The sequence below is a fragment of the Cylas formicarius genome, unplaced genomic scaffold, assembly GCF_029955315.1.
Source record: "Cylas formicarius isolate icCylForm1 unplaced genomic scaffold, icCylForm1.1 PGA_scaffold_3__17_contigs__length_32017465, whole genome shotgun sequence".
NCBI classification, from domain to species: domain Eukaryota; kingdom Metazoa; phylum Arthropoda; class Insecta; order Coleoptera; family Brentidae; genus Cylas; species Cylas formicarius.
The window spans coordinates 9,446,563-9,457,981 of NW_026844326.1; the positions used below are offsets into that span (position 1 = coordinate 9,446,563).

Here is an 11,419-nt window from a genome sequence, read left to right on the forward strand (position 1 = left end):
CTTCTTAAAATGTTTTTATTATTTTTCTATATACTCTTCATGTATATACATCTATATACTTCTCCCAGCGATGCTTCCATCTCTCTAATCCGTCCAAACGGTACCGAGCGCTTTATTCCACAAAACAATCTTTGTCCTCCGAGCGCACAAGCGCAGTTTTCAGATGAGGGAACAAAAAGAAGTCGCTTGGGACTAAATCTGGTGAGTAAGATGGATGGTCAAGATTTTTCCGCAATTTATGTTCTCAGTTTGCTCTTTTAATCGTTTTTCCTTTTTGAAAGTAATTGATTAAGATGACTCCATGGCAATCCCCAAAAACAGTCGCCATCACTTTCCCAGCCGCAAAAATTTTTTTGCTTTTTTCGAAGTCGATTCCCCCTTCGCGGTCCACTGTTTTGACTGTACTGTTGATTCGGGCAAATAATAGTGTATCCATGTTTTATCTACAGTAATTAATCGGCGCCAAAATTCTGATTTATTGCACCTAAACTGCGCTAACAGAGCGTTGGAAACGTTAATTCGAACATATTTTTGGTCCATCGTGAGTAAACGCGACACCCAAAGGCAGATAGCTTTCTTATGCCAAAATCTTGATTTAAAATGTGACAAACATGTTCGTAGGGCATTTTCATAACCTTACTATCTCTCTCACTGTAATTCGATTTGATCAACTTTAACAATATTGTCGTCGGTTGTTAGAGTTTTTGGACTTAACGAATGTTCATCATCTCCTAAGTTCTTAAATTCAACTGCCCAAAATTTCACTGTAGAAAATGACGGTGCAGAGTATCCATACACAGAGTCCACCTCAACTTTAATTTACGTATTCGTATTGCCTTTCAAATGCAAAAAATTTTTCCATTTTCGCGAAAACACTCACATCGGGTAACTCAAACGATTTTCAACTAAAATCCACAGGTCCAAAATGGCTGAAACTTTGATAAGTAACTATCAAGTAAGTACTATCAACAACCACGATCCCTAGCTTTCAGTAACTAGTGCCGCCGTCTTCAGGGCGTGGTCGAAAACTTTTCAAGTGACCGTCGTATATAAAAGTGTTAAAAAAAATATAGTAGGGTCTGATAACTTTTTGACCTGGCCCTGTATACTAAGGCAGAAAAGTTACATAATGGATATACCTTAAGAAACTAAAAAGTTTAGGAAATTCTTTTACGGTATCTTTACTTTACGAAAAAGTAGACCCTGCCTCAAAAATCACTTTTTATCTAAAAAATAACGGGGATAACCCTCAAAATGGGACATTGGACACCCTGTTTGTATTTAGATTTCGACACACGGATTAGCGTTATTTTTGGTAAAAAATGCAACAAACTAACTATCCATCGCACTAAACCGTTTCGTTATAGTTAATAAGGTTTTACAACTTCTAATAGACGTAATTGAAGATTTGTTTGGAAATAACTGAAGCACTTTATGTGCCCATGAAATAAGAACAGTCCGTAAAATCTAGGTATACATAAATATATATTACATATGAGGTATATTTATTAGGGCGATTTTGCAAAAATCTACCCCACACATTCAAAAACTTTTTCTCCGTTTGTGATAAAACAAAACAAGCGTCGGTTGTTAAAGTTGTTGCATACTGTATTATTATAATTATTCTGGGAAATAGTTGGGATCAATATGAATAATGCTGACATTTCGAAACAAATTTATTGAGAAGAATTTTGAAAAATTCAATGCTGGAGTTGCTCCTCCAGATAGGTTTTGATATTCTGTTACTCCTAGTGCCATGCGAAGAATTAGATGATGATATAAGTTCTAACAAGATAACCTTATCTCATGTCGTGGACAAATACCTAATATCAGATGTAGCAATCAACCCAGCCTCAATTATATTGATGTATTATAATTCAAACAAGTAGATCCTAATTCGCCTATTTAAAGAAGCTCCGACCAGCAATAAAATTTAAATGAAGTCTGAATCCAGACAATATTATGATAACGCTGAGTTTTTACTTATTTATGGTATTACTCTCACAAAACAATTTGCTGCTATTATTCATTTATTTGTGATAGCTCTAAGATTCCCATTTTAAAACTTTTAATTATTGATGTAGCATCAACTTGTCAGTGTTCAGTTTCATTTTTTAACGGGTGTTTTTCAACATAGAGACAACCACTACAGATTTCAATTATTAATAATCTTTCGAGTTATAACAACAACATAGAATAAAAACTGAAAATATCAATGTATAAAAAAATTTTAAACCCTTGTCTCATCTTTATCTAGCTAATAACTGGAAGAAGGCTGTAATAGTATATCAATCGGTTAGAAAAAGTTCAAAGGAAAGTTTTACAACTTCATGATTAATATTTCAACTACGTAGGTTTTTTATAGACTGCTCTAAATTGTTATCGCAGATGAGGTTTCACGTTCCTTTGTGAGCAGTCAGAACATCTTTATTCCACCTACCAGCTCCCCCCACAAACTTTTTAGTAAGGAGTTCGCTCTTACAAGCAAGTTTACTTTCAGATAATGACTTTATTTACTGTTACTTTTTTTATTTTTGAATTTTGTTTTTGTATTTGTATTTCTTCAAATGTTTGCATTAATTTCGGTTGGTTGGAAAGAGCAGAAGAAGTAATGAGAGGCCGCATCAAGTGGAAAGCAAATTGTAAAGTCAACAAGTATCCATCCCGGATTGTAATGCTACAGACAGAGGGAGAGAAAGAGAGATAAATAAAGAGAGAGAGAGAGAGTCTGACTATCTTAGTTGTTGACTCCACTTCCTGTTAAGCTGATTTTCTTCATTTTCTTTTTCCTTTATTTGTTTACGGCGTATTTATGAAAAAGATAAGTGTAAAAAAAATCTTATTGTCTCCAAAATTTCGTATCATTTATTGAAATAAATTTCTCATATAGGATTATTTAGTAACATTTACTTTTTGTATGAAAAACCTAAAAATCCGAATAGAATGGCTAACGCTGCAAAAAGCAGACGGTTAAAGTATCTAGCACCCGGCAACGGTGGAAACACTTTGGTAACCAACGACAGAATCCTCAAGTTGTTTTCCGTATATGGCGGGTACCTCACGCTCTGAGCAAATTCCCCAATCCTGTCTAGTTTTTTTATTAGGGCGGCTACAAGCAAAACCAAAAGCTCCGATTCGGATACAACTATTGCAGACGCCATATTGTTACCTCGTTTGTGAGAGAAAGTTTCGAAACTAAATTTTCCGTGATAGAATCCCATCCCGCTGTCGCCGACTCCGCCGAAAGGAAGCGAACTACAGGAAAAGTGCATCAGCACGTCATTGATTACTATCCCGCCACTTGAAGTGTTCTTGAGAAATTTTTCCTGTTCCATTTTGCTCGTGCTAGAATTCGATTTTTAATTACGTAACAGGAAGGTATTTCAGTTAAAAATGACCAATTTTCAACTTGCCCTGATTAAATAATTCTTCAGATGGCGATTCAATAGTTATGTCGCCCGTTTAGTTAGTACTAAGACCGAGGTTTCAAATGAATTTTGTCAGCAAAACGCAAAACTATACTATGTTTCTTAATGCGATAGTGTAATAAAATGAATATTAACAATAACAGGGATCATTAAAGAGGGTATACAAATTAAAGGTTATATCGTAAAGTTCAGATAAATTGCAACGATAGTTTTTAAAATTTCCGTATTTCAATTCAACATAATACAATAATAAATGTAACTTTAATTTTATATTATACACTGAGAGAGATAGGCAAATAATTAGGTAAATAAAACTTACATAGCTAAGAAGATATTGGAAATAGATTAATTGTAATTAATTTTAAAAAAGTGCTATTTACAATACAACTTCATTTGTAAAGTTTATTCCTTATGTTCTTGGTAGATAGATGAACTATAGAGTTAAAGTCCAGAGAAATAATGAGGGTCTCTATAGTGTTTCTTACATATTAATCATGTGTTAGAAGCCCATGTTCCATTTTCCGCAATCCATTCTCCTCCCTCTGGTAAGTGGGGTTTGAATGTTCCTCATATTAAGAGTAGTGTTATTTCTTGATGCAAATCCTTTTGCTTGGGCCCAAGACGAAGTAGCGTTATATTTCGTTTTGAAGTAACTTCGCCGATAACAAATTTCTTTAAATTTAAATTTATTCAAATTTAATATCTCCTCTAACTTCTTTTCAGCAAATCTTTCTGAAATTCTTCTTATTTAAGGAGGTAGTCGTCAAAAATATCAACATATGTCGTCACTATGATAATAATAAAAAGAATCGATCGAGAGTATTCATAATACTCAAGGTATAAATGTAAGAAAATAGAAATATATACAGGGCGAAGCCTAGCCCAAACCTAATTAAACTCAACCCTCGTAAACTGATTATCATCCTACAAGCTAAAACCTTGTTTTTATAAAATGCTCGTAAACTGATATATAATCTAATTAAGATGAAAGGATAGTAAACATGTCAATAAAGTGCGGTAAACGGTATTTGAGTCACCAGTTTTTTTGACACGAGCGGAGCGAGTGTTTAGTAAACGAAAACATCCGATTGCTCTCAAACCGGTGCGGTAATATCCCGAAAATGTCCGAAGGAGCTCGGATCCGTGGAAGAAGAACCTCAATTGGTAAAGTGACGCTTGCCGCAAGCTAGATCGGTGTATAATTAAGTATTTTACAGAAGGGAGTAAAAACAATAAAAAGAATGTATATATGCCGTGTTAGTACTGGTAGTGCAATAAGTCAAAAACTTTAAGTTCTTTGATTTTTTCAACATTATGATTTATTAAATCATGCGATAAATAATTATAAAGTTCAATGCTGTTATAAGCAATACTGTTATGTGTTCTGTAATTCGGTATTAAAAATTATAATTTATTTCTGGTATTTCTGTTATGCATATCAGCATAAATTTATTTTTAAAACTTGGTAAAGCAAGTATGATACACCATGTACAAAACAAACCAAATGATAAGTCCTTGGATAAAACCACCAACCACTGGAGTTCATTAATTGTATTTGTTATATGGTTCGATTTTCTTCGGTTAAATATCAATCGACAGCGCTTTTACTCTGACTGCCGAAGACAGGGACTATAGATAACGCTTGCATAATTAAAATGCGAGAGTAGTAACTTAACGTTCATTTTGGTACTTAGATTATGATCTTTAGGTACGAATTTTTATATGTAAGGTAAAGAGTAAATATAAAGCAAGCCAGATCGAGGATACCTGCCGTCTTAATAAATATTAAATTGTGACCGTCAATACTGATTGCAGTTATTTTCAATTTGGAGACATTAGTTTCAGCGCGTAATGTTCCCTTAATAGCTTTAAATCAAAACTAATTGCATACGTGTAAGTATTAACAAGGAAAGTGATAATAAAAGTGTGTAATCAGCAAAACTTTGCCCGAGTTAATATATTTAAGAAGCTCTGAAGTGTAGATTATGAAAAAGACCAAGTATGAAGCCTTGAGGCACCCCAGAAAGCACATTACTAGACTCTGAAAAAACACCATCTACCATAACCTTTAGTCTCCAGCATTTTGACTGAGGCCACCACGAATAAATCCATGAAAGCTTGCCTCGCACTTTTTAAATTTTCTATTCTGCCGGAAAGTACTATAATTCTAATTTCAAACACTACAGTACAGGGAGGTCATCTAACTGTCAGTCGCACCACTCGTGGGACCCTTGACAATCATCATAGCTAAGTTTTGTAGCTCAATAATAATTTATAAGTCTCTCGCATTAAGAAACAGAGCATAGTTAAAACTTGCTGAGTCTTGTCTTGGTTTTAGGCAATATGTTCTTCGTTGACTGCATTTTTCCACTTTTAAACTACATTCAAATGTGTGAAACAGAATGGGTAAATAATGAATGTGCTTATTTATCTAGGAATACGATCCGTATTTTGCTCGTTGTAAACTTTGCGGGCCTGTCCTTTGAAACATTACCTGAAAACGTAAAGAGCTAGAGGCTTCTCCCTTCCATTAATAAATTCTATTGCCTCCTCTGGGGTCGCGACCGTGACAATTGGCAAAATGGGTCCGAAAATTTCCTCCTGCATAATTGGATCATTCGCTTTGACGTCTATTACGATGGTTGGTTCTATATAAAGATTTGAATCGTCAAACTCACCTCCCATGGCAATGCGCTGCCCTAAAATTGGTTTCATTTAGCTGTTTAAGGAACTTTGATAGCGCTTTGATAGTCGATCACCTTCGAGCAATTTCTTAATTCTGCCATAGTGTCTCTCATTAATCACTCTCCCGTAGTCGGGATTTTGCTTAATATTTTCACCGTACCTAAAATGTTAGAACATATTCTTCACGTTGTTTCGTTTTACGGACTATATGGTGGAAAAAATTTATATTTATACAGAGGAAATCCTCTTTCTAACAGAGAGAGATGTAACGACGGGTTGATATCTGGAGCTAGATTTTCACTAGTAATGCCACTTAAGATTCAGGATTTAATTTGACTTCGTGTGATATTGGGTAAGAAAATGTCATTTCACACCAGTACAGACAACATCCAAAGGGTTAGAAGCATTGTAATCAATGTAATTGCCACCAGAATTGCCAATTGCCACAGAAGGTAGGTGAGTAAAAAGAACAAATAAATTTCAAAAACTTAAACAGTAACCAGGTACTCGGTTACATTTTTCAACGAACAACTGGCAAAAATTTCGGAGTCCAAAGTCGTATTGCATCCTCTATTTGTATTTCTTTTTTAATTTTTTCTCGTTAGTTCCTGCCAGTTCTTTTGGTGTCGTTAATTTTCGAATGGAATTTACAGAATTTCTTTTAACAACTATTTATTCTGCTTACCTAAACTCAACATATTAGTAACTAACCAAGGGTAACTAACCAAGTGGCATTTGTTTTGAGTATAAGAGAAAAAACTCAAATATGAAATTATATTTTTGAAAAAGTAATTCGTTCCCCTTGCACGATTAAATAATATATATTTCAAATAAAAATTGATTTGATTTGAAACTAATAGTTTTAGAACTATCATATTTAATTCATTCCACCTAAAACTGTACCTGGGGAAATGTTTTCATAAAAATATAAAATTTTGTACAACGAAAAAGTTACAGCGATTTTTTGAGCCCCAAACACCTACAATGGTGTTCATCCATCTCATTTAGAAAGGGGAATTCCCCTTTAAAAAAATGCTCAATTTGATCAACATTGCAGGTTTTCTTGGTGATTAGTAGAATCTACCATATCAATAATAACATTTTTCATACATTACTTGAATATTGCCCTTTTTTTATAAACTTATTGTTATATTTCGTTCCTCTAAGACACAATATTTAAGTTCCATAAATGGTGGAACCTCTAAATAGTTTTTAAATATGTAGGTGCTTTTGTATTCAAATAATAACAGCAAACATTGAATAACATCAATATAACAAAAAATCAACAACTTTTTGTTGATTTTCAGAAAGGACACAAAAGGAGGACCTATAAAATACAATACAATTTGAACAATATTTAAAACGATCATAGCTGAGTATTTTATATTTCCGATAAGCATTGTTATTTTAATCTTCTGACTTCGCAAACCTAAAAATATTTAGCGTTTAGAGATTATATTTTCTTCGATCTTTGGTGATAAATTCGCAGCCTAAGCACAAAGAACTGAAGCTTAGTTTTATGAAATCCTATTTTAACTTCACTTAAAAATGTATTTCTTATGAAAAAACAAATGTTTTTATAAAAAATGGAACGAAGACCGCCACTTTGAAATTCAAAACTAAGATACACCTTTCATTAAAAAAAAATGCATTTACCACTTTCGTACAACTTTTTTCGCAGCTTGAACAAATTTGTCCCTAATATACTCGTTGCATAATACATAGTCAGGGCCGATGCAACTTTGTCCAGTATTTAAGCATTTGCCCCACATTATCCTGCTGGCGGCCACCTCTACGTCTGCGGAGTCGTCCAAAAATACCGGACTTTTTCCGCCCAGTTCCAAAGTGACCGGAGTTAAATATTTCGAAGCCGCTCGGTATATAATTTTGCCAACTTGAGTGCCGCCGGTATAGAAGATATAGTCGAATCTTTCCTCTAAAACAATTTAGCTTTAGATATCTTTAAAAGCACATTTGTCTCATGAATTGAAATTAAAAATGTTTCATTATTTCACGACACCAATCACTTGAACTTGTATTTTTAACCCAATCCATTGTTTATACAAACTTTTACACATAATGAATGAAAATTTCCTAGCTATTTATAGCACTGACATTTAATTTTCACCCAAAGTCATCGCAAATCGTACCTAGTAAAGCTGTCGTTTCTGGTATTCCCCCGTTGTACACCTGATAACAGCTAGAGTCTACATATTTAGGCAAGACTTCTTCCATAAATTTGCCAATCAAAGGCGTGAGGTCCGACGGTTTGATTATGACGCAATTTCCCGCGGCTATGGCACCTATGACCGGAGAGAGCGTTAACATGAACGGATAATTCCACGCCCCCAATACCAAAACCACCCCATATGGTTCGTGACGTATCATCGCCTAAAACACATCCGACTCGTTTTTCCTACGGGATTAAACAATTAAAACTTTAAGTGCAATCAACGAGATGTTAATTTTTTTCTTTTAATACCCATGTGCATATAATAAAGAATATGATTCTACACTAACCGACTACTTTTATAATATAAACAAAATGTTATGAGTGCAAGCTAAATGGTACACAGTTCTTAAATTCTCACAATTAGATTTCTGCCAGTAAAGAAAATGGAAATAAAACCCAGAAAATTGAAATTTTTAAACTCTACGGCTCTAAGCTAGACTACGGCTCCAAAAACTAATGAGAACACATGATTAAATATTTCATTATAAGTTGGGGATAATCTCCATCGGGCATTTTAGCGAATAAAAAGAAGATACGAATCATCCGTACAAGATTACATTACTGCAGATGCTGAACGAAGATAATCCCGACCACGAAACTATGATGGAAATGTGCAACCTAAATCCAATTGAAGTACAAATAATCCCCACACATCTGCAAAATATAAAGGTTACTGAGGATTTCTTCTCGCCATTTCTTTCCTAAAATCCAAATCTTTCAACAGGATCTCCAGAGAGGTGAATTGGTAAAAGAGGATCAATAGAATGCCCTGCAAGATCTCTAGATATTACTTCAATGGATTTTTTCCTATTAGGTGATTTAAAATTTAGAATTAGATACGAAATAAGGCAAATTAAAGTAAATATCGTGAGTAATATTCAGGAAGACTTTGTAAACCAATTAGTAGATTGTCAAGAAGTTGATGGTGGGCATTTTCAACATCTAAAATATTTTTTTTACACTTTTTTTTATTCTTTGGCTTTTAGAAACTAAGAGACTGGTGTGAAGTATGGTACAGAATCGGAAAATAGATTAAAAAAAGAAACTTGATAGCTACATCTACTTTTTGCTCACCATGTATGTATATTTTTTACTTACTGTGACGGATGTGTGCGATCACTTTTCTTCAAATTCAAAACCTGATTTTTAAATAAATTTGTTGCATATTTTAGCTGTTTACTGTATGTTTAGAAAGTTTAAAATCTCATTAGTCACAATGTATATAATGTTACTTGGATTGTTGCTAAGAAGTATTTAGTTGAAATGGCTAGAAGTGTGCACAAGATGCTCTTGTGCATAAAGATTGGCCCCTTTGTTAATTTAGTTTTTTTTATTTTCATCAGTCGTTTCTCACATTTAAGAAAAAAAATTAAAGCACAGCTATTAGAGTTTCATAAAATTTTGTCCCCTCCCATCTTTCTCTCATCTATTAACTTATTAGTTTATTAAAGTCAAATTCCACCACAATTTCTTGAAGTATTACAGATTTGTACCAGCTATAATGGACTCTAATAAGATCTTACTTCTTTCTCTTTTTAAATCAATTTCAACCAATTAATTTTTTAGGTTAAATTAGCTCTCTAAGAGCGCTACATTTGTTCTTTAAACTGTTGCTTTTTAAATTTTCGTGTATTACACATTTTAATGCTTGGAATAATGAACGATTTATTATTATTATCTTTTATACAGTTGGTAAGAATAAAAAAATAACAATCACGCAAGTATAATGAACAAAGTAAATTAAATGTGTTAATTTATTTTTTGTTGTAATTAAATTAAAAAAGGCGCTTATCGTTTAGCTCTCTACCTGATCCATTACGTAAGCAATCGATTTTTGCACTTTGACGGGTTCCATCCACTCCTTGAGGTTGTACACGGCCTCCTTGATGTCATTTGTGACTTGATTTATTTCGAAAGCGTACGCCTCGAAGCTTGGTTTGTTATTTTCTTTCACTAATATGTCTACTATAGCCTTTTCGTGTTCGTTGACGAACTTTAATAACGCTAGAAGTGAAACGCATATTGCAGTATTATTTTATTTGCTTAGATAACGCTCATAGCGAGACTTGCACATTGTGGCGTGGGCTTTTTCAACATTCGTTCGCTTCCGTACAAAAGAAAACATCCACTAAAGATTAATCACGAGTACCTTTCAACTGTTTGATCCTAAATTCGTAAGGTTTGGTGCAGCCGCTGCTGAAGCTTTTTCTAGCGAGTTGGACGACCGCTTTCGGCTCCTTCATTTTCACGAAATAGAAAAAGCAATTGCAACACTTCTCCGGTACGTTTACGTCTCGTCAAATTATATAAACTAAACGCGCTTATCTCGCTGAGTACGATAAAAATATTGCAACAACTAGCCGGGAACGAGCGTTCGATCGGAATTGTGTTTTGTTTACCGCAGTAAACACATAATTTAAGGCAACTCACTGGTTTGGCGCATTAAGTGACTATCATTAACGGAATTGTTTCTGCTTGATAATGCAAGTTATTAACAGAGGTCAAAGTTTACCGCCGTTTTTTGACTTAAGTATTCCGTAGCGCGGATCACATTCGAATAGATACATATTTAATCGGCTTTTTATATAGGGGGTCAATTTCAGTTAAGTCGTCTATAATTAAGACCGTTTATTATGTCGTCATGTGTTTTTAGGTACGAGTTATACAAAATTAACTATCGTGTCAACACGTCACAATTTAGGTTTGACCTTGAGAACTGCAAAATTAATGATAATATAACTCGATGGGATCATATTGTGTACTTAAGTACCTATATTTCTGGTTTAAGAAACTGTTTGGTTTATGTAATATATTGCAGAGAATCGACAGCTACGACTGTTGTTCCTTTATTTGGTCTTGTAAGTACTATATTATTTTGGGAAATTTACTATAGACATATGTGAAATTTAAGTAATTTAAATTAAATTTGAAATCCTTTTCTATTAATTCGGACGCTTTCTTAGAAAATATTGCATTAGTCAAATCGATAAATTAACATTTTTAATTAAAATCGTTTGAAATGACTGCTTTTTAGTGAGTTTTATTGTCCAACTTGAATATCTATTGTGAATAA

General features: G+C 33.7%; 1 protein-coding gene across 1 annotated transcript; it reads right to left on the bottom strand.

Annotated features, from left to right (window-relative positions):
- Window positions 1-2,848: 2,848 nt before the first annotated feature.
- Window positions 2,849-10,892, bottom strand: LOC132699448 (aldehyde dehydrogenase, dimeric NADP-preferring-like). Its single transcript, XM_060666165.1, has 8 exons — window positions 10,496-10,892; window positions 10,154-10,350; window positions 8,264-8,504; window positions 7,770-8,049; window positions 6,188-6,273; window positions 5,923-6,127; window positions 3,170-3,345; window positions 2,849-3,109 (listed from the first exon to the last, which is right to left on the bottom strand). Exons 1-8 carry the CDS (start codon window positions 10,587-10,589, stop codon window positions 2,907-2,909), a joined length of 1,482 nt encoding a protein of 493 aa, XP_060522148.1. The 5' UTR covers window positions 10,590-10,892; the 3' UTR covers window positions 2,849-2,906.
- Window positions 10,893-11,419: the final 527 nt, after the last annotated feature.

Excerpts from the sequence above, each read along its gene's own strand:
- LOC132699448 (XM_060666165.1), bottom strand. The coding sequence starts at position 10,589 with ATGAAGGAGCCGAAAGCGGTCGTCCAACTCGCTAGAAAAAGCTTCAGC. Across the intron at positions 8,505-10,153 it reads TTGCTTACGTAATGGATCAG|GCGATGATACGTCACGAACC; the intron begins GTAGAGAGCTAA and ends GATGTGTTTTAG. Across the intron at positions 6,274-7,769 it reads AAAAAAGTTGTACGAAAGTG|GTACGGTGAAAATATTAAGC; the intron begins GTAAATGCATTT and ends CTAACATTTTAG.